Genomic DNA, 21,443 nt, shown 5'->3' on the forward strand with positions numbered 1-21,443 from the left:
TCGACATTCCATCTACACGCACGAAACGTTTGGCGTCTTCATTCCTCATACGCATGGCTAAGGTTTGGAATACTCTTCCGCGATCTGTGTTTTTTACCAATTACAATCCGGGTATCTTTAAAACAAGAGTGAATAGGCTCCTTCTAGGTAAACGCGTCCCATCTTAGGCCACATTATCACTTTCCATCAGGTGTGATTGTGGTCAAGCGCTTACCTAGAAGGTGCCTATTCACTCTTGTTTTAAAGATACCCGGATTGTAATTGGTAGGAAACACTGATCTCTCTCGGAAAGACTGAGTCTGTCTCGTTTTAACGAAAACTAAGTCGCGTTCGCCGTCGACCGATTTGCTCTAAATCGTTCAAGCCGATTTTCATTTTTTTATGAATAAGGAAATGGTTAAGTTTTTAATGAATAAATAAATAAACGATTATTTATTAATCAATTTATTATCATTATCAGTATTATCGATAAAAATGCCTACAAGAATATACGAACCCCGCAAAATTCATCACATTTGAGCAATCCAAAAATATATTGCTTCATTACATGTCGCACCACCTCTTATACTCTAGTCACATAGAAATGTCCAAATTCAGACGTTTATTCTAGATCAAAAAGTCTACAATGGTAGGTGGTCAACAATGCAAAATCTATTAAAACTATGCTCCTGAGAAAAGCATTGTTATACAATCAAAGATTATGTAAATGATTAAAGAGCGTGGATTTAACCTGCAGCCCGCACTATTCAATTACTTTTATACATGGCATAATATTGTATATCAAATCTTTGAAAAGAGCAACCGCCGAGTTTCTTGCTGGTTCTTCTCGGCAGGAAAGGCGTTCCGAACCAGTGGTAGATGCTTTTTACAATTCAAAAGTACTTGTAAAACTCTAATTGAATAAAAAAAATTGAATTTGTTGAACATTATATAAGATAATTAATGTAATGATGATCATAGATATAAATTGCAAAATATGGTCATCCGAATAATTTTTTTTTACGGTTTAATCATTAATAAATCAGCGCCATCTCTTAACCACTCATGAACTTGGCATTTTAGCAATGCAAAGCAACATCTGCTCGCATATGAAATCCAAACATCACAGTTCGCTTCGGTGCTCCTTATACACTTTAGCACCAAGAAATTACTGCCATTTTATTTGTTCAATGACCGGGTCCATACGAACTAATATGTCTATGAATGATGATGTTAACTTTAAACTAAAGCTACAAGTGTTCCAAGCGCGCCCTGGTCTGAGAAGAAGCATGTCCAATCTATATCATTATCGCCGGTCTACTACTGAGCACGGAAATCTCAGAATGGGAAGGGTTTAGGCCGTACTCCACCTGGCCCAATGTAGATTGGCAGACTTTACACACCCTTGATAACATATGGAGAACTCTCAGGCATGCAGGTTTCCTCACGATGTTTTCCTTCACCGTTAAACCAATTGATATTTAATTGCTTAAAACTCCAAAAAGTTAAAGGTGGCCGCAATCAAAGCCCAGACCCTAAAAATAGTGTCTATAAAAACATATAATGTAAGTATACAAATCATCAAATATATATAATGTATAATCATCAAATATATAATGTATATAATATTTGATCTGATGATTTCAAAATCACACATCAAACTAATTTTGTAAATTGAAATGCTACTAATTTTTTTTAGAATTGGAGATTTCTATGTGACCAGAATTTACAGTCATTTATAAACAGACGAATTGTAATAGATAATATTATTATATTAAATACATTTTTTTTGCGATAGTCTGATAGTTATCTGTTATACAGGATAACCAAGAGTCCTGGTTTTTTCAGGATAAGTTTTTTTTTGTGGCCCTAATGCTTTAAAGAAGTATGCATTTTTCATGTTTTTTTCACTTATAACTCAATTGTTTAATCGCCAAATATTTTTAATTGAGGAGTTTTAATGTTGTCACAGTTTATAAATCCGAAATCTGTCAAAATGTTAAAGTTAATCTGTCAAAATGTAAAAGTTATTTTACAGTTTAAGTTTATTTGGCGATCGAGAAAAACAACTCTTAAGAAAATTAATAATTTATTCCTGATTTTTAATTGTTGCCCTTGTTTGGCTTTATAAGATATGGCTACTCTTTAAACATTTGCTTCCCATTAAATACAAACAGACGAGTACAATAATTTATATCTATTTGTAAAATAATTACCCCAATAAGTTTGGTAAAATCAATTATTAATTAAATAACTTTACAATAGTTAATTAAGCCGTTTTTAATTAAAAACTACAATCACTTAATCAAATACTTCACTTTCAACCCAATCACAACAAGTATCACTGATTTAATGATTTTTACATTGAAAAATTGTGTTAATAAATTTTACAAAACATCATTTTACTACTATTTTGTGTAAATTAAATTACACTAAAAATAAAATAAACCAGTGCACTGTTTATATTATGATTACTAAAATTGTAATTTTCGTTCATCGCAGATTAATGGTACATTAATTAATTATTGTAACTATGTTACCTATTGTAAATTATTATTGGTAAATGAAATATTTTATGCGAGGATTACAAAATGTTAGTAATTATTTAATTATTATATCTACACATTAAAAGTGACTTAGCCGGTTTTAACGAATTTTACATTTTTAACATAGTTCCGGTTGTTATGATTAAGTAATCAAAGAGATACGAGTACATTATAATTTAAAAAAAAAAACAATATATTTTAAGTAAAAATTGTAAAAAAAGTATTTTGCTAAATTAAAACATACATACATTACATACTTTAATTATTATTGTAATGATAATGACATTCATTGACTACAAACAATATTTTGCAACAATATTTTATTAAAAAAATATTAGGTTTTATAGAACATTTGACTATTTTAAAGCAACGCATGCAGATATGTAGATATGTAAAACCTGAAAATAATAATACCGCTACATAATTTCCGGTTTTCGAGTAGGTCACATAATATACATACATGACATTAAGTCTATGTAATAAATAATAACTTAAATATAGACCAAATGTAAAAAATAAGTTAAAATTATGCTATAACAGTGATGTAAAATTTTTATAAGTCGTACCCTATGTTTCATATAAGTTTCATATATTTAAATTAAATAAAAAAACTTCAGTCAAATCCTACTGTGATAATAAAATGAGACATTTGGCCCTAGTTGCGTAGTTGCGACACAGATTGCCTATCAGATTGCGCCGGTTAAGCGACGCTGATCTAAATCAGTAACTGGATGGGTGACCGCCTAATTATCACTAAGATCTGATATTAATGGTTAAATCTGAGAGTCAAAGTTTCATACTCTTAATCGAGTCGTATGCGGATGGATCTGGAAGCCCACCGCAATAATATCTCAACAAAACCCCTTCCATTGTATGATTCATGGAAAAGGGTCACGACCTCCAGCAATGAGGAATACAACGCAGGGAGTGAGAGAGAGAGAAAGTAATAATAATTAACAATTTCAACGTTCAAACAACTTTCCATACATTTTAAAGGTATATTTACACACATTTCCCGAAACAAAAACTTCATACTTTATTTTTGATATTGTTCGATAATCAACTATCGATAAATGACAAATAAATGCTAAACAAAAAGCTGCCAAAATAAACGCATAATTAATAATTTGGTGGTAAAAAAGCTTAATTTAAAATGTCAAAGTTTCCGTTTCTGACTCGCCATAAATGAGTTTTAGTGTCATTTATATATAAAAATTACACAATTATTTAATACCTAGAAATCTAGTTACATTTGTAAAAATTTACATCTTTCACTATCGCCTATTGATTAGGAATTTCGTAACACGTTGTAACTAACAATAATTAAAATGCAGTTTTGTACAACTGTATATAGTAATTTTAATAGCTTTTACAATTTTTTTTAACCATTTTTACAGTATTTTTTTACATACAAAAATTTTAACATAAATTAAATCCTTTAGAACCATAAGTGTATATTATTACCGAAATACATACATATTACATAAATATTTTTCATACTGATTACAAATATTTCTCGTGTAATTCTGTAAAACCTTACATTTTTACATATTTGTGTAACTTACAAAAAAGGTTACAATTTTTATAATAACTAATAGCCTTTCAAACTTGGGATTACATAATAATAATAACTACAATAAATAAGTCGCGAAAAAACCTCCATTTCGTAGGTATATTTTACAATAGAAGTATAAGCAGTCTATTAGTATTTATGAACTTCTGAGGGAAGGTCACATCTATCATAGAGTCCTTTCAGGCGTACCACAAACTTGCAGTATGGCTTTGTGAAGCCTCCCACAAAACCACCGGAGCCAATTTAGAAATTATAAAGTCCCAAATTGACTCAGCCGAGAATCGAACTCACCACTGCATCACAAGAGGTCATGAAACCTAACTTTCGGGCATCTGAAGACTGCAATTAATGACCCTGTTATGTGGTTCGTCTGAATAGACACCTAGAGAAAAAAGATATGGACTTTAGACCCACCCGGCTGCAGTTTGGGTAGTGGGCTTTTTTTCTAAAGGTTTATTCAAATAAACTTGTATGAAGTGCCTTTGAATCGTTAACTTATTCATTTGTGATTCAATAGCACTTTTCTAAGCTCACCCGTTTTTACTACAAAAAATTTAAAAACCAGTTTATCTGATGACTAAATAGACGTTTTGACAGTTTATGGATGGTGAGTCTGTTTGGTTTAAAAATAACAGGTATACTTAACGCTTGTTTAAATTTTTTGTGGTAAAACCAACCAAATCTATAGTAATGCCTCAATTGTCTACAACCTCACCACTTAACAAATGAATGTTATTCGGTAAAGTAATGCTAAATTAGTCCCGAACATCATCACTTCATAAATGAATGTTTTTTTAAAACAATGAGTATTTAGATTTATTCTCCTTTTAATCTCTTACTGAATTCCTCTTGCTGTAACTCTCGCCATTCCTTCTTTGCCTTCATTCGCTTTAGCTGTCCATCCCTGAAATAGAGAATTAAGTTAGGAATGAGGAATTTATATACGACTGAGAAGTTTTCTAAGACTCAGGAACACATGAGGAAGTTATTTTATAATTGCAATATAAAAACATATTATACAATGGAAGTTTATGTGAATGATACAAGAGCGTGGATTTAATCTTCAACTCGCTCCAGCAATGCGCGGGACTTCAATTACTTTTATACATGGTATCATATTGTATGTGAAATCCTTGACAAGAGCAACCGCCGAGTTTCTTGCTGGTTGAGTAAGGAAAGGCATTCCGAACCAGTGGCAGATGCTCTTGACGATTCAAAAATACTTGTAAAAGTGTGATTGAATAAAAATAATTTGAATTTGACTGAGGCTGACATGAGGTGGACAATATTGCATGACAGAAAGATCCCTAGGTTAAAATCTATAGAGCGCACTTTGACTTTGCTTAGACTTAAGTTTCAGTTAAAATGAGATAGATTTATGCCAGCGGTATAATGCTGTCTCGTTTTAGCAGTGTCTTAAGTCTGATCAAAGTCAAAGCCCGCTGTATAGATCTTGTCCCTAGACTCAATAGACTCACTGTAGCAACTTGCAGCTTGGTGGCCCGGCTACATTGGGAGATTAGATCTGCGACATCTACGATCACGATGTTTCACTTTGAAATAGGCAATGACAGCTATAATGCACGTACACGTACCTTATTCTGCCCCTTGCACTCGCTGAATTTCCTCCTGGATCCAGGGATTCTTGCTAGGATGACGTGGGTTTTCGTTCGAGACGCGCGCGCAATGCTTTTTTGCAGCAGCGATAATTTTCGAATGGCGGTTGACCGTGATGTCGTCGGTGACAGATGACAGCACGACGTGCATGACAGCTGATTGAGCTGCGTGCTGTCATTGCACTATTTCAAAGTGTTAATGTCGATGGTACCTCGGTGGCGCGAAATTTTGAAAGTGTAATTATAATCAAGTTACGGTAACGGAACACTCACCACATAAGGTCGACGAGTCCCCCGCGCGTGGCTATGGCCGCCTTCACGCGCTTGGCGAACTCCACGGCGGACTCGCTCGGCGCCCGAGCCATGGCGGGCAGGTACCATACGTCGCAGACGATGGCCCATGAGCTCATCATGTTGAGCAGATAGTGCAGCATCCCGTAGCGAGAGCTGTTCCAGAACGCGTCGCCGAATCGCGGGTCGTACCTGTACGACAAAATGGTTTTTAAAAATCCCGTATCCTCTCTTCTCTCTATAGACTCTTTTATTTTCCGGGATACAAAGTTGCCTATGTCAGTTTCCGGCATGCAAGCTACCTCGGTACCAAATTTCATACAAATCGGATGAACGGATGGACTTTGAAGAATCCCGTAGGAACTCTTTGATCTTCCGGGATAAAAAGTAGCCTATGTCCGTCCCCGGGATATAAGCTAACCCTGTACCATATTTCGTCAGAATCGGTTGAACTGTTGGGCCGTGAAAAGCTAGCAGATAGACAGACACACTTTCGCATTTATAATATTAACATTATTGTAAAGATTGTAAACAGTAATAAAGTGTAAAAATCATTAAACGTAAAATTAAATGCCTAAGATTCTTTCGTGTTAACTTAAAAAAGCAGAAAGCGCAGCGTTGGCAGAGCTGCTACTAGGTGGACAGATGACATCAAACGAGTCTACGGGAACCGCTGAATTACATGATTGTGTAAGTGTAAAAATCGTTAAGATTTTACACATTTGATATGACTTACACATTTAATAATATGACTTACTATGGATCAAGCTATAACACTTATTGGGGTATTTTCAATAAAAAAATTCTCAGTAATAGCCCGGAAGCTAATGTTGTTAACTAATTACGAATACAATAAATACGAAAGCTTGGGAATGAGTTGCCAAACAGCTTTGATAGTTCAAATGAAAATAAATGATTTTGTAAAGAGGTGATAATAAAAAAAAAGAATACCCGGCTGAGTTTATTGTGGGCTCTTCTCAGACCTGGCCGCGTTTGGAACCCTCGTAGCTTTAGTATTAAGTTTACGTAATTATCACCACTATATCATCTTTCAAATCGGACAAACAAAAGGTGTACCTATTTTGAATAAATGATTTTCATTTTTGATTTGATTTTGACACCAAGCCTCAGAGAGCATGTAAAACCATCCTGTGGGACTATGAGAGTGAGGGAATACTCACTTGATAGCGACGGGGTAGATCGTGCCCCCGACCTCAAAGCTGCCCTTCTTGAACTGCATCACGGACGTGTTGTTTATGCAAGTGCCCTCGGGGAAGATCAGGATGGGCGGGTTGTCGGGCACCGAGATGTGCTCTTTTAACCTGGTGACAATTTAAAGGTTAACTTCTACCGCGCCTGAGGACATATATGACAGTCAGGTTCATTCAATTTGACTAGGTTCAACAAATAACATTACCTCCTGGCGACTGCATGTCTGTCCTTCACCTCTGACCTCTCAAACCAGATGTGAGGCGAAGCCCTAGCAAGCGCCCTCTGAAGGAGCCCTAGGAAACCGTCGTGCCTTTGACCTATCTGAAAACATTATCAATATAAAACTAACAAAATTTTTGTATGTAACTTCTACGCACGGTTAAAGCAAAAAAAAATTTGAAAATGCATAATAATATGGTCTTACAGTACACGGCAGGATTTTTTTCTTTTTAAAAAAAAGAATATTCATCACTAATAGTCTCCTTTCCCCTCCAACTAAGCGTAAAGCTTGTGCTAGGAGTGGGTACGACAATAGTGCAACGGGTGGGGTTTAAACCGCCGACCTTTGGAATTCAGTCCGCTCCTCAACCGTTGAGTTATTCAAAGTACGCGGCAAGAAATATTGTACATCAAGCTTTAGAGTTTTCGTAGAACGTTGTCTCTGTCACTCATACCTGTGTGACGTTTTGTCGGCCTCAACGACAGAGACAACCGATAACCTTAATATAGGCACCTTCAAGTCAAGAGTGAATAGGCATCTTTTAGACAAGCGCGCTCCATCTTAGGCTGCATCATCACTTGCCAGCAGGTCTGATTGCAGCCAAGCGCTAGTCTACAAATTAAAAAAAATTGAATAGGTAATAAAGAACATTTATATTATAAGAAGATTTACATAGTAACATGCTAATAAAATACATATTTGTTCCCAACATTGTAAAGCAGGTTCCCAACAGTTTATCAAGATTACAAACAGAACATGCCAGATTACAATTTTGAAGGCGATTGCGATTGTGACTCATTACGCAATTGCACATTCTCCTTATGAAGCTATGGACGTTACAAAATACAAAAATATCCCAAAATAGGTAGTTTATACTTACTTGAAACCGAAAAATTGTTTGCGATAAGTATTATAGTGCACAATCGCTTGATTTGATATGTAGACACAGTCATACTGATATGTGGACACGGCCGTACTGACATGTAGACACGGCCATACTGACCTGCAAACCGTCACTCACCAGCGAATAGCAGCTGTCACACATCAGCACCAGCACATCGATCGGGCTCGTATGGTTCGCGACGCAGATCCCATTGCGCGGCTTGTAGTCGCTGTTGTGGTAAGTGATCACCGCGGAGATGCAGCGCGAGAGGAAGTTGAAGCACATGAGCGACAGAGCGTTGTTGACGCGTTGTTTGAACGGGCCATCTGGCAGGGTTCCCACGCACGCCGTGCATACTATCAGCCACCATACCTATTTATGGGGTAGTTATGGGGTAGAATGAGGTAGTGATAAGCTTTGACCGCTATGGATGGTTAGCCCAAATGGATGGATGAGCAGATTTTGTTTAATCTATTTTTTTTGGTATTCCAAAATACATGTAATTTAAAGACAAGTATGAATTTTTTGGAAATACTTTTTGTGGTATTTTTAAATAATTTAAAAGAAAACCCGATTTTTTGAGCAAATATTTAGTACAAAACACCTACCTATTTACCTATTATTAGACTAGTATTTAGGCATTATTTAAAAAAAAAGATTTTTGTAGGTGGGTAAAAATAGTTTAAGCAAATCTGCTAACAAAACATACACATTAAACTTAGAAACTAAACATTCCTTGTATAAAAGATGTACACAAGACAACTCACATTAGAAAAACAAGCACATTTTCCCTAAGGCTAGCAATTCTTTACCAGGAGAACTCCTAAAAACCCTAAAATAATTTAATTAGTAGAAAATAAGCACATTTCCCCAAGACTGGCAACAACCTGAAAATTCTACCGAAAATATAATGGTAGAGAACAAGCACATTTATCCCTAGACTGGCAACACCATAAAATCCTACCAGAAATCGGTAGAAAATAAGCACATATTCCCCAAGACTGGCAACACTGTATACTCTAGTAATCCTACCAATGAGAAACAAGTGTTGACACTCAAAACCCCCACGTCAATGGGGCTGGTGTGGTTGGCAACACAGAAGCCGTTGAACCTCGGCACGTGTTCCACGTCGTGGAAGTTGGTGACGATGGACATGCTGCGCATGAGCGTCCGGATGGAGATCTTGTAGAAGAGGCCCGCCAGCCAGCGCCGGAATTTGCTCTCTGGCAGGAATCCGATGAGCGACAGCGATGTTATCATTATCAGGACCTGGTGTTGCCATGTTTTGTTGAATTTTTTTTGTTAAAATTGGTAGAAAACACGCGTTGGTTATTTTCCATGGAAAATCGATTTGACTAATTATCACCATTACTCCATTTGTCGAAAACAATTGTCAGTTAAAAAGTGTAAGGTGGTCCATTTTGTACCTTGTCTTCAACTGTGGTTGAAAATTGATTTTAGTGGGGAATTGATAAACTATAATTATAGATACTGGTAATACTTGGAGTTGCCATTATATGTCAGTCATTTTTGGTAGAAAATAGGCACGTTTCTATTTCTGTTCGAGTAATAGACATACAAATAATAATTCATATACATATTTGAAATAACGGTGTCATAACAGCATTTCAAGTGGAGGGGGCAAAAAGAAGTACATATGTTTAAGAAAATAGCAATTTTGGTGTTTTATAGTATTTATATTTATGTCAAATGGGGGTTTTAATTGAGCAAAAGAAAAAGAAACACAAAATAAATAGAATTTGTTAACTGTAGGCATTTTAATAAACCATTCTGACAATTTAACTTAAACGATTCAGTATGGCAGATGAATTAAAAATTATCTTTACTCTGTCTATCAGATTGTAACTCGAAAATAACTTATTAAAATGCCTCAAATACAGGAAAACATAAAAATTACAAGATAAAGAAAGAAATAGATTAGTTACCTATCGAAATCTTATCTCGTACGTAAATAATATCGCACCCCTAGAAAACTGTATCAACTCAAAAAAAACACTTTTTCAGAACAACAGATTTTTTATAATCTACAGATCTCATTAAAATTAAATGTTTTAAAAAGGCACAACTAGTTTTTAATTAGGTACCAAATTTTTTTTTTAAAAATACATAACTCCAAAAAGTAAGAATAATATCGACATTTGTTATACAATAGAATGATACGGATTTTATAATGTTTAAATTAGTTTAATATTTATGATTGATATTATTTGATTGACGTTTTTTTTTTTTTGGAATAGTCAGATACTTTTTTTTGTTAATGGACGAATTTTAATATTGTAAAATTAGAAAAAGAAGTTATTTTGCATGCCATTCTGTGGCAGATTGAAGTTATTGTACTTACCCATAAGCATAACATCTATTGTACTCCTCAATCAATGTAAATAAATGAAATGAAAAAGTTAAGACGTACGCGGGATCGAACCCTGGAACCGCCGACTAGGAGACCGACTTCATAACCACTAGGCCATCACTCCTTCATTATTTACCATTACTATATATACCCCTACACTCTACAGATGATAAAAATCGAGTCAGTAAAATATTATATCTCAAAAGTTGAGCTTTTTGAGTTGATTCAGTTTTGATGTAGGAGTGCAATACGTTTATTAACTAAGTACTAAGTAGCCAAAGTTATACAAATCCATCTTGAATAAACGATAAAAAAATTTGATACTGTTATCAAAACTTATTAACACTCTCACTGGAGATTAAAAACGTTCGCAGGGTATCATTGTCGGGTTATGACAAATTGTAATTAGTATGCATATAATAATAGTAACAGAATTGTATAATTAGTCAGTTCTGTTAGTATTATTATAAATGCGAAAGTGTCAAACTATTACCGTTCTGTTTTACTGACTTTGATGAAATTTGGTTTAGCTTGCATAGGTTTCTTTTAATACCAGAAAATCCAAGAGTTCCCATCAGATTTTTAAAGACCGAAATCCTAAAACCTAATGATAAATCACACTTCACCCTAATATTATAAAGGCGAAAGTTTGTGTGTGTGTATGTTTGTTACTCTTTCACGCAAAAACTATTAACGGATTTGGCTGAAGATACTATCCTGGATTAGCACATAGGCTACTTTTTATCCCGGAAAATCAAAGAATTCCCACGGGATTTTGAAAAAACCTTAATCCACGCGGACGAAGTCGCGGGCGTGAGCTAGTACTATAAATAAAGTTATTAACTCACCCCAACAATAAATATGAATATCCTAAGCGGTAGAAGGAAGAAGTATCTGACGACGAATCCCATGAACCAAATGATTGTGAGCCGCCATGTTAGAAATTCGTACTGTCTGGAAAAATGACCAATTAATAGTTTTAGGGTCCCGTACCTCAAAAGGAAAAACGGAACCCTTGTAGGATCACTTTGTTGTCTGTCTGTGTGTTCGTCTTGGTAAAAAAAAACTTGGTATACCTGTTGGTCCTGGTGAGCAGGTTCCAACTCCTCAGCTCTTCAGCCTCAAAGACGGAGGTGACCTGGTCTTCGATGATCGACTCCATGCCAGCCTTGACCAGGTCCATACAGTGGTGCAGGTGGAACTCCAGGTTCCTCTGAAAAGAGGAATTACTTGGTCAAGAGTATGTAAGCCGGGCAAGCATATTTGCTTTTATTGTTTTTTGGATTGGCAGACTTCACGCTCCTTTGAGGGCATGATGCAGAAATTCCAAGCGTACAGGTTTTCTCAAGATGTTTTCCTTCACCGTTAAAGCAAGTGATATTTAATTGCTTAAAACGCATATCACTCCGAAAAGTTAAAGGTGCGTGCGTACGATTTTAATATATAAATATAAACCGGCCAAGTGCGAGTCAGACTGGTGCACCGAGGGTTCCGTACTCGGGTGTTTTTTCCGACATTTTGCACGATAAATCAAAAACTATTATGCATAAAAATAAAAATAAATCCGTTTTAGAATGTACAGGTAAAGCCCTTTCATATGCTATCCCACTTGGTATAGTTATCTTACTTTGAAAATTAAAACTCATTTTAATTATTCTTTTCTGTGATGTAACCACAAATTCACGGTTTTCGGAATTTTTCCTTGACTTGTGCTATAAGCTCTACCTGCCTGCGTATCATGGATTCTACGTCAACGGGAAGTACCCTATAGGTTTTCTTAACAGACAGATAGACAGCAAAATGATCCTATAAGGGCTCCGTTTTTCCTTTTGAGGTACCGAACCCCAAAAAAATCTCACCTCTCCTTTGACCTCTGGTGTCAGATGTCCGTTCTGCAGCCGCTCTTGACTCTTACTCCTCTTGTAGTTGAGTTCAGGAGACGGCCCCAGGATCTCTTGTCGCTCTATCACACTGTTCTTTGTGCCTACAAAAATAATATGAGGGTTAGTTCAAAAAAAATTTTTTTTTTATCAACCCATGACCCAAAAAGAGGGGTGTTATAAGTTTGAGGTGTGTATCTGTGTATCTGTCTGTGGCATCGTAGCTCCTAAGCTAATAAACCGATTTTAATATAGTTTTTTGTTTGAAAGGTAGCTTGATATAGAGCGTCCTTAGCTATAATCCAAGAAAATCGGTTCAGCCGTTGGGAAGTTATCAGCTCTTTTCTAGTTACTGTAACTTTGACTTGTCGGGGGTGTTATTTTTTAATTTACACTTCTGTAAGTTCTCTAAACGCGCGGATTTTTCACTCACTGTCCGTCTTAACTGTCTCAAACATCGATGTATATGGATGGGCCCTTCGAAGATAAAAAAACGCGCTCAAAAAGTCAATAGAATTTGCAAAAGTCTCTTGACTTTGTCAATGACGATGACGTAAGATTCAAGCGTATTTTTGCGGATGGAATTGTATCGGAAAGGCTAATCCGTATACATCGATGGTCTCAAAGCAAATGTGAACCTATTTACTCGTTTACATGTGTTTAGGATGTGATAGATAATATTTTACCATTAACTCCGTTCTCCTTGATGATGGCGGAGGGTGGTTTGTCGTCCGGCGTGGGAGGTTCTTCTTCATCAGAGCTGTCGTTCCTCTGCAGCTTCTTCGCCACCTCGATGTGTTGTCTGCCATACTGGAAACATGACCAACCAGTCACAATCTTCACTACTTATTATTATAAACTAGCTGATGCCCGCGACTTCGTTTGCGTGGCTATAGGTTTTTTAATGATCCCGTGGGAACTCGTTAATTTTCCGGAATAAAAAGTAGCCCAAGTGTTAATCCAGGGTTTAATCTATCCCCATTCCTAATTTCAGCCAAATCTGTCCAGTAGTTTTTGCGTGAAAGAGTAACAAAGATACACACACACACACATACAAACTTTCTCCTTTATAATATTAGTGTGATAGTGTGATGTGATGTGAATGTGTTTGTTTATTGGTTTATCCTTAAATGATCATTGCTATGGCATTGCATTGACGTGACTTTTAGGGTTCCGTCTCTCTAGCGAAACAAGGGAACCCTCATAGACTCACTTCGTTGTCCGTCTGCCTGTCGTGTCTGTCAAGAGTCAAGACCCATCAAGAGAATTTGTCTGGTGAGAGATTTCGGCCGTGGCTAGTTACCACCCTACCAGCAAAGCCGTGCCGCCAAGCGATTTAGCGTTTCGGTACGTTACCGTGTAGAAACCAAAGGGGTATGGGTTTAATAATAAAAACTGCCAAACTTCTTCCAGGTTAACCCGCTTCCATCTTAGACTGCACCATCACTTACCGCTAGGTGAGATTGCAGTCAAGGCCTAACTTGTATCTGAATTTAAAAAAAATCAAAATCCATAGGGTACTTTCAATGTTACGGAACCCTTCATGCGAGTTGGCTTGTCATATAATTTTGGATAAAAATATAAGTACCTATATTATGGTATGTTTGGATCAGTAATGACCTTACAACATAAGACCTTGAGCAAATGGCTATAATTTCGAAACGACAGAATAATACCTACTTATAATAATCATACATATTGAGCACGCAACTTTACCAACAACCGCGATGGTTCAGTGGTTAGAGCGGACTTTCTTTACCGACGGTCGCAGGTTCTGACTCCTAATACCGAGTGGGCACCTCTTAATTTTTACCCGACTGCGGCAAAGCCAAAAGGAAGGGTTATGATTTTAGCAGTCTATGTTTGTATCCAGCTTTTGTGTGTTCCACCGTAGCGCCTAAACTACTGGGTCGATTTCGATGAATGAGGTGTCAATTGATTCGTTGTAAAGGTCCGGATGACATAGGCTACTTGATGTTACATCGAAAAAAGTGGAGGTCTCCAATAATTTTTTTTTGCTATTGTATCGAGATTCGAGTGGGATGTCAAATGAAAGAAGAGAAAATTCTGAGCTCATAAATACAAATGTACAACAAGATTAAAATATACCAAGCGACAGAAAAATAATTTTACTCTAATACTAGCGACCCGCCCCGGCTTCGCACGGGTGGACATTTTTTTTTCTATTTTCCGGGATAAAATATAGCCTATACGGATTCGGAAGAATCCCTCTAAGTAATGGTAAAAGAAATTTTGAAATCGGTCCAGTAGTTTTTGAGCCTATTCAATACAAACATACAAATCGATACTCGATAAATGAAATGTTGGCACATTAGATTAGACTATTTAATTATAACTATAATTGATTAGTAAAATAATAATTCCTATTACACTAAAAATATTGACATCAAATAATAATATATACTGTATATAGAATTAAAGTTGATTAGAGTAGGTACATATTAAAAATAATTTTGAATCTATTAATGTTGAATGAATTGTAATAATAATAATTAGAATATTATATATTTATAATGGTATGTCAAGATTGTATTCATGTGACTTCGCTCGCGTGGATTACACAAATCCCCCCTAAGGGGTTATTTTCAAAAACCCTTTCTTAACGGATGTCTACGTCATAATAGCTATCTGCATGACAAACAGCCCGATTCGTCCAGTAGTTAGAGGTGTGCGTAGATAGGTCAGTCAGTCAGTTTTCCTTGTACAGATTGTATGAACATACGGTTCAAAGATTACCCAGCAATGAATGACGTAGCGATTTCGGAGCCTAACATACTCTTTGGACCCACGATATCACAGTTTAAAGGTACTAACCTAACTATAATGTTGATTCGTCACTACTCATAAATAATACGAAAGTGTGTGTTTGTTAGGTTTAAAGAGTTTATTTTTCTCAAAAAGGACAAAGTTCACTTCAAGGCAGATATGACTATAATGAATGAATATATGAAAAAACTAGCTGTGCCCGCGACTTCGTTCGGGCAGCGTGATTCTTTAAATTGACATAACTTTTTTATTTATGAACCGATTGACATGAAATAAACACTAAATGTTAAGTGAAGCTTACTACAATATATTAGTGAGAACCGTATCTAAATCGAATAAGCCGTTTCTGATATTAGCGTGCACAAACACACAGACAAACAGACAAAAAAAAATTAATTACAATTTCGGCATCGATATAATAACAACCCCTGCTACTTTTTTTTTATATATTTCCATTGTACAGACACCACTTTTCTACAATTTTATTATATGTATAGATATATTGTAGAATACAACCATAGAGCAGATAACGAAGTGATCCTATAAGGGTTCCGTTTTTCCTTTTGAGGTACGGAACCCTAAGGGCACCCTTATCGCTTGATGCAGGTAAGCAGGTATTTCCTGATTTTCTACGCAGTCGGTAGTCAGGAACTACCTTTGGGATCGCGTCATAATAATATGGGTCTATTGACCTTTGACTTGCATCGCGCACCTACGAAGTATATCCTTTACCTACATATTTACACTTACACATCATGATCTATATTGTTGAGGGTTTCATCTAGGTACTAATATTATAAATGCGAAAATGTGTGTGTCTGTCTGTTAGCTTTTCACGGCTTATCCGTTTACTTGACCGATTAATTAATTGACCAATGAAATGGTAGCAATGGTAGAGGTATATTGCGTCCTGGGGAAGGGAACATAGGCTACTTTTCATGCCGGAAAATCAAAGAGTTCCCACGGGAATCAAAAAAAAAAACTTAAAACCACATGGGCGAAGTTGTTGCCATCTTTTACTTGGTACATAGATAGATTCCACCCGAATTACCATCTCGGCCTGTCACGTACTGTCTGTCTGTCTGCTACCTTTTCACGGCCCAACAGTTTAACCGATTCTGACGTTTGGTACAGGGTTAGCTTAATATCCCGGGCACGGACATAGGCTACTTTTTATCCCGGAAAATCAAAGAGTTCCCACGGGATTCCTAAAGACCCATCCGCTTGTATGAAATTTGGTACCGAGGTAGCTTGCGTCCCTGTAACTGACGTAGGCAACTTTTTATCCCGGAAAATCAAACAGTTCCCACGGTAACTTCAAGAACCTAGATCCACGCGGACGGAGTCGCGGGCATCCTCTAGTAAGGAATAAAATGATGAACAATATTGGGTATAAGAAACTTACAAAACCTCAGTCATACGCTAGTAAGTGTTTACAAGAAATCAGGAAAGTGGAAGATTTTCCGGCACTAGAGGTCACATGTTATCAACTATTGATTCTGAGCTGCTAGTTAAAGGTTAATCTTCTAACCTTATTTGTATGGTTATCGATGCTCGCTACCCGTTTGCATTCTTGTAGTTGAAGACCTAGAGAATGATATAGGCTACTTTTTATCCCGCAAAATGAAAGAGTTCCCACGGGATAAACCTAAATTCACGCGGACGAAGTCGCGGGCATTAGCTAATCACTACCCATATTATAAATGCGAAAGTGTGTTGGTTTGTTGGTTTGTTCTTCAATCACGTCGCAACAGAGCTACGGATCCACGTGTTTTTTGCATTCTTATAGTTGAGGACCTAAAGAGTGACATAGGCTACTTTTTATCCCGCAAAATCATAGAGTTCCCACGGGATTATTATAAACCTAAATCCACGCGAACGAAGTCGCGGGCATTAGCTAATCAATATCTATATTGTAAATGCGAAAATGTGTTTGTTTGTTGGTTTGTCATTCAATAACGTCGCAACGGGGCAAAAGGTCGACATGATTTTTTTGCATAGTAGGTATAATTAAAGTCCTGGAGAATGACATTAGCGTCTTTTCATCCCGGAAAATCAAAAAGTTCCCAAGGGATTTTTAGAAACCTAATTCCACGAGGACGAAGTCGCGGGCATGAGCTAGTAATGTACATAATATAATGCAACAATTTGAAACAGTTATTTAAGTAAACAGGCCCATTTGTTTACCTAATATAATTTGCTTTATTTCAAGAACTGATTAGAAATTCAAAGCATTTATTCAAAATAGGTAACATTGTACACTTTGTCACTTGTTCGGTTTGTAAGATAATGATGTAATGATGATAATTAATTACGTAAATTTAAAACTTAAGTCACAGTTCAAAATGCAAAAAAAGTAAAATTTTTACACAAGTTTACTTAAATATTGATGAATAAATTATTTATATCCACACTACTTAATATTATAAATATGGAAAGTGTGTCTGTCTGTCTGTCTGCTCGCTTTTCACGACTCAACAGTTTACCCGATTTTGATGAAATTCGGTACGAAGTTAACTTACATCCCGTGGAAGGACATGGCTACTTTTTATCCCGGAATATCAAAGAGTTCCCACGGAATTCTTATAGGCCCATCTGTTTAAGCGTTTTGTATGAAATTTGGTACAGTTGTTGCTTGCATCCCGTAAATTTACATAGGCATATTTATCCCGGAAAATCAAAGAGTTCCCACGGGATTTTTGGAAAACCTAAATGCACGCGGACAAAGTCGCGGGCATCGTCTAATAATTATAAATATGGAAAGTGTGTCCGTCTGTCTGTTAACTAGCTTTTCGTGGCTCATCAGTTTAACCTATTCTGACGAAAGCTACAGAGGAGACATAGGCAATGTTTAGCCCCGAAAAAACGAAAGAGTTCCCATTGGATTTGTAAAATCTTAATCCATGGGAGAAAGTTGCTAAGATCATCTAATCTATACTAATAAATAAAATTGGAGTGTCTGTCTGTAATTTCGAAATAACTACCGCATATTAAGGTCATATGGTTATTTGAACGATACTATAACTGAATCACACGTTTTTAAAATTTTTGTCTGTCTGTCTGTCTGTTTGAAAAGGCTAATCTTCGGAACGGCTGAACCGATTTAGACGGGATTTTCACAGACAAGTAGAGAATTGACCAGGGAGTAACATAGGCTACTTTTTAACCGACTTTCAAAAAGGGAGTTGTGTTTTTCTACCTATGTACACCGAAATCTCCGAGATTTCTGAACCGATTTGCGTCATTTCTTTTTTAATCGATAGAGGAACTTTGCGACATTGTTTCATAAAAAATTTGGAGCCCAACTCCTCAATCCTGATGCTGCAGGGGATCTGACCAATCCACGCGGGCGAAGCTGCGGGCATCAGCTAGTACTTAATAAAGATGACGCGGTTTTTAAAAATCCTGTGGGACCTGTTTAATTTACCGGTACTAAATCCTTTCGGATGCAAGCTATCTTTGTACCATATTTTGTCAAAATCAGTTTAAAAGATGGGCCACAAAAAGCTAGCAGACAGACAGACACTGTTTTGTACAATATTATAGTATGGAATAGTATAGATGATAAAGATCACACTAATATTATAAAGGCGAAAGTTTGTATGTGTGTGTGTGTGTGTATGGTTGTTACTCCTTCACGCAAAAACCACTGGACAGATTTGGCTGAAATTTGGAATGGAGATAGATAATGTCCTGGATTAGCACATAGGCTACTTTTTATCCCGGAAAATCAAAGAGTTCCCACGGGATTTCGAAAAACCTAAATCCACGCGGGCGAAGTCCCGGGCATCGGCTAGTATTATATAAACTACATTTATGTTCGTATCATTGTACGCACGTATCTATGTAAATAAGGCTTTGTTTGAATATCTTTGTTTAAAATGTGTTAGTTTTTAAACAATATCCTTTGTTATCAAACTAAACTTTGTTTTAAGAAAAACAAAAGAATTGAACTTTGACTACATTTTTGGCATAGTGCCAGCTGTCGCCTTATCAGAACAATAGAGAAGGAGCCTCTGAGGTCCAGACCTTCATCCTAATATATCCTAATCCTACTAATATTATAAATGCGAAAGTGTGGATGTTTGGATGTTTGTTACTCAATCAGTCAATCACGCAAAAACTATAGGACGGATTTGCCTGGGAACGGAGATAGATTATACCCTGGATTAGCAGATAGGCTGCTTTTTATCCCGGAAAATCACAGAGTTCCCGCGGGATTTTGAAAAACGTAAATCCACGCGGACGAAGTCGCGGGCATCAGCTAGTAATATTATAAATGTGAAAGTGTGGATGTTTGGATGTTTGTTACTCAATCACGCAAATATAGCTGAACAGATTTGGAATGGAGATAGATTATACCCTGGATTAACGCATAGGCTGCTTTTTATCCCGGAAAATCACAGAGTTCCCGCGGGATTTTGAAAAACCTAAATCCACGCGGACGAAGTCGCGGGCATCAGCTAGTACTATAAATAAAGTTATTAACTCACCCCAACAATAAAAAAAAGGCAGGCTAGAATCTAGATGCATTTTGTTAGGGTAGGTAAAGTATGATCTTCAATATTCCAATTATAACACAATCAAGTATTAATTTTAGACTTTGGTATTATTTTTAACTGATAACAAAATGCTTGTAATCTCCGAAGATAAATAAATTGATAGTAAGAGTTCAATGTTTGCTTCACTACAATGTTATACAAAAAGTTATTGGGATTCCTGTCAGGACATCCTTAGTAGCAGTCAGTTGGGAAATAGATACTGTCACTTTTTTTTAAATTAAAAAAATAGCGAGCAAATGAGCAGACATGTCACCTGCTGTTAAGTGATTACTGCCGCCCATGAACATTGCAGCACCAGAGGAACCGCTGATGTGTTCTTCCTTTCAGGAATTTGTTGGTCTAAATCTAATAGGAATACCACCAATGCGACTTTTCTGTCTTTCTTCTCTCTGGGCTGGTTTCCTCACTTAAGGGTTTTCATCTGTTGGATCTATTTACAGTCCCAAGGAAACGTTGACCTCAGTATTTGTTTGATATTGATTTCAACTAGACACCTCCACACATTACTGAGAAAAAGGTATTGACAGACAGACAGACAGAGGAACAACAAGGAGACCTTCTTTTTGAGGTATGGAACAATAAAAATGGATTGTAAATCATGCTCCTAATGATAAAAACTCAGCTTTAAACAAAATGTGCTTGATGATAAGAAACCACTAAGATACCTACTATCTTCTAGTGTCTAATCAACTAAGCTCATACCTTAGGATCATGGTAAGATGTGGAATTATTTCTAATACCACTGGATATAAAATGTTTACACTTTTTTCATAAACCTGTACTACTGTCTATTAATGACTAAAGTTTATAAAATAATTGAAAATTTAGACATTCTAGGGCACGTAAAGATCATAAAAAGTAATATTTTCAAAAGATATGAGTCAGAAACGAAAGTAAGAGTCCAAAATGCCGGCTCTACGCTCTAAACATCGCAGCTTGCATTAGGTTAACTTGCCATAATGTTCCTAATTATAGAATATATATGCATGTGAGATCATAGTATCATGATTAAATCATGTGTACGATTAATTCTAGTGTGTAAATTCGATTGATAGACGCTAGACCACAAAAAAAACCTTAAATATGTGTTTCGATAACCAACAAGGCAATTCAGCTATGTCTAACTCAAAATGTATGTAAACATATAAATATTATTGGAATTATTTCAATATTTGCACACGACCGTAGAGCCTATTAAAAATTAAACAACTTACGTTGCCTAAGCACCTAAAAATGCGGGTTACATATCGTAATCATTAGATATATCGCCACTACGTACCTCGAAAAGTTTGAGCAAAATATTCACATAAAGTCTCCGTACTCCCAACGATTTTCCGATGGAAGCGAGGAATATCACACACAGAATTAGAAGTAGGAACGGCGTATATAATATCGAAACCGCCACGGACACAAACGACACCATAAGCGCCATATTTGCGACTGATTGATTGAAAAATCGCAAAATTCTCAATCAAATTGATGAATGACTCAATGAAAATGGCTGTTGTGACGTCATTCTTTGA

General features: G+C 36.3%; 1 protein-coding gene across 3 annotated transcripts; it reads right to left on the reverse strand.

Annotated features, from left to right (window-relative positions):
- Window positions 1–428: 428 nt before the first annotated feature.
- On the reverse strand, window positions 429–21,429 carry LOC123878516 (glycerol-3-phosphate acyltransferase 3). Of its 3 annotated transcripts, XM_045925728.1 has the most exons (11): window positions 21,200–21,429; window positions 13,258–13,381; window positions 12,551–12,675; window positions 11,768–11,904; window positions 11,540–11,645; window positions 9,353–9,589; window positions 8,459–8,692; window positions 7,423–7,538; window positions 7,187–7,327; window positions 5,988–6,197; window positions 429–5,002 (listed from the first exon to the last, which is right to left on the reverse strand). In XM_045925728.1, exons 1-11 carry the CDS (start codon window positions 21,350–21,352, stop codon window positions 4,915–4,917), a joined length of 1,671 nt encoding a protein of 556 aa, XP_045781684.1. In that variant the 5' UTR covers window positions 21,353–21,429; the 3' UTR covers window positions 429–4,914. The 3 variants fall into 3 exon arrangements, with proteins under 3 accessions (XP_045781684.1, XP_045781683.1, XP_045781682.1); XM_045925727.1 differs by lacking the exon at window positions 9,353–9,589 and having other exon boundaries at window positions 21,200–21,428; XM_045925726.1 differs by lacking the exon at window positions 8,459–8,692 and having other exon boundaries at window positions 21,200–21,428.
- Between the last annotated feature and the right edge of the window lie 14 nt (window positions 21,430–21,443).

Source organism: Maniola jurtina, chromosome 26, assembly GCF_905333055.1.
Source record: "Maniola jurtina chromosome 26, ilManJurt1.1, whole genome shotgun sequence".
NCBI lineage: Eukaryota > Metazoa > Arthropoda > Insecta > Lepidoptera > Nymphalidae > Maniola > Maniola jurtina.

What these genes read in the sequence shown, in the direction of transcription:
- LOC123878516 (XM_045925728.1), bottom strand. Translation starts at nt 21,352, where the DNA reads ATGGCGCTTATGGTGTCGTTTGTGTCCGTGGCGGTTTCGATATTATAT. An exon ending in CACCAGAGGTCAAAGGAGAG is followed by an intron (nt 11,905 to 12,550) that starts GTGAGATTTTTT and finishes TCCTCTTTTCAG; the next exon opens with AGGAACCTGGAGTTCCACCT. An exon ending in CTGCTCACCAGGACCAACAG is followed by an intron (nt 11,646 to 11,767) that starts GTATACCAAGTT and finishes TCATTTTTCCAG; the next exon opens with ACAGTACGAATTTCTAACAT.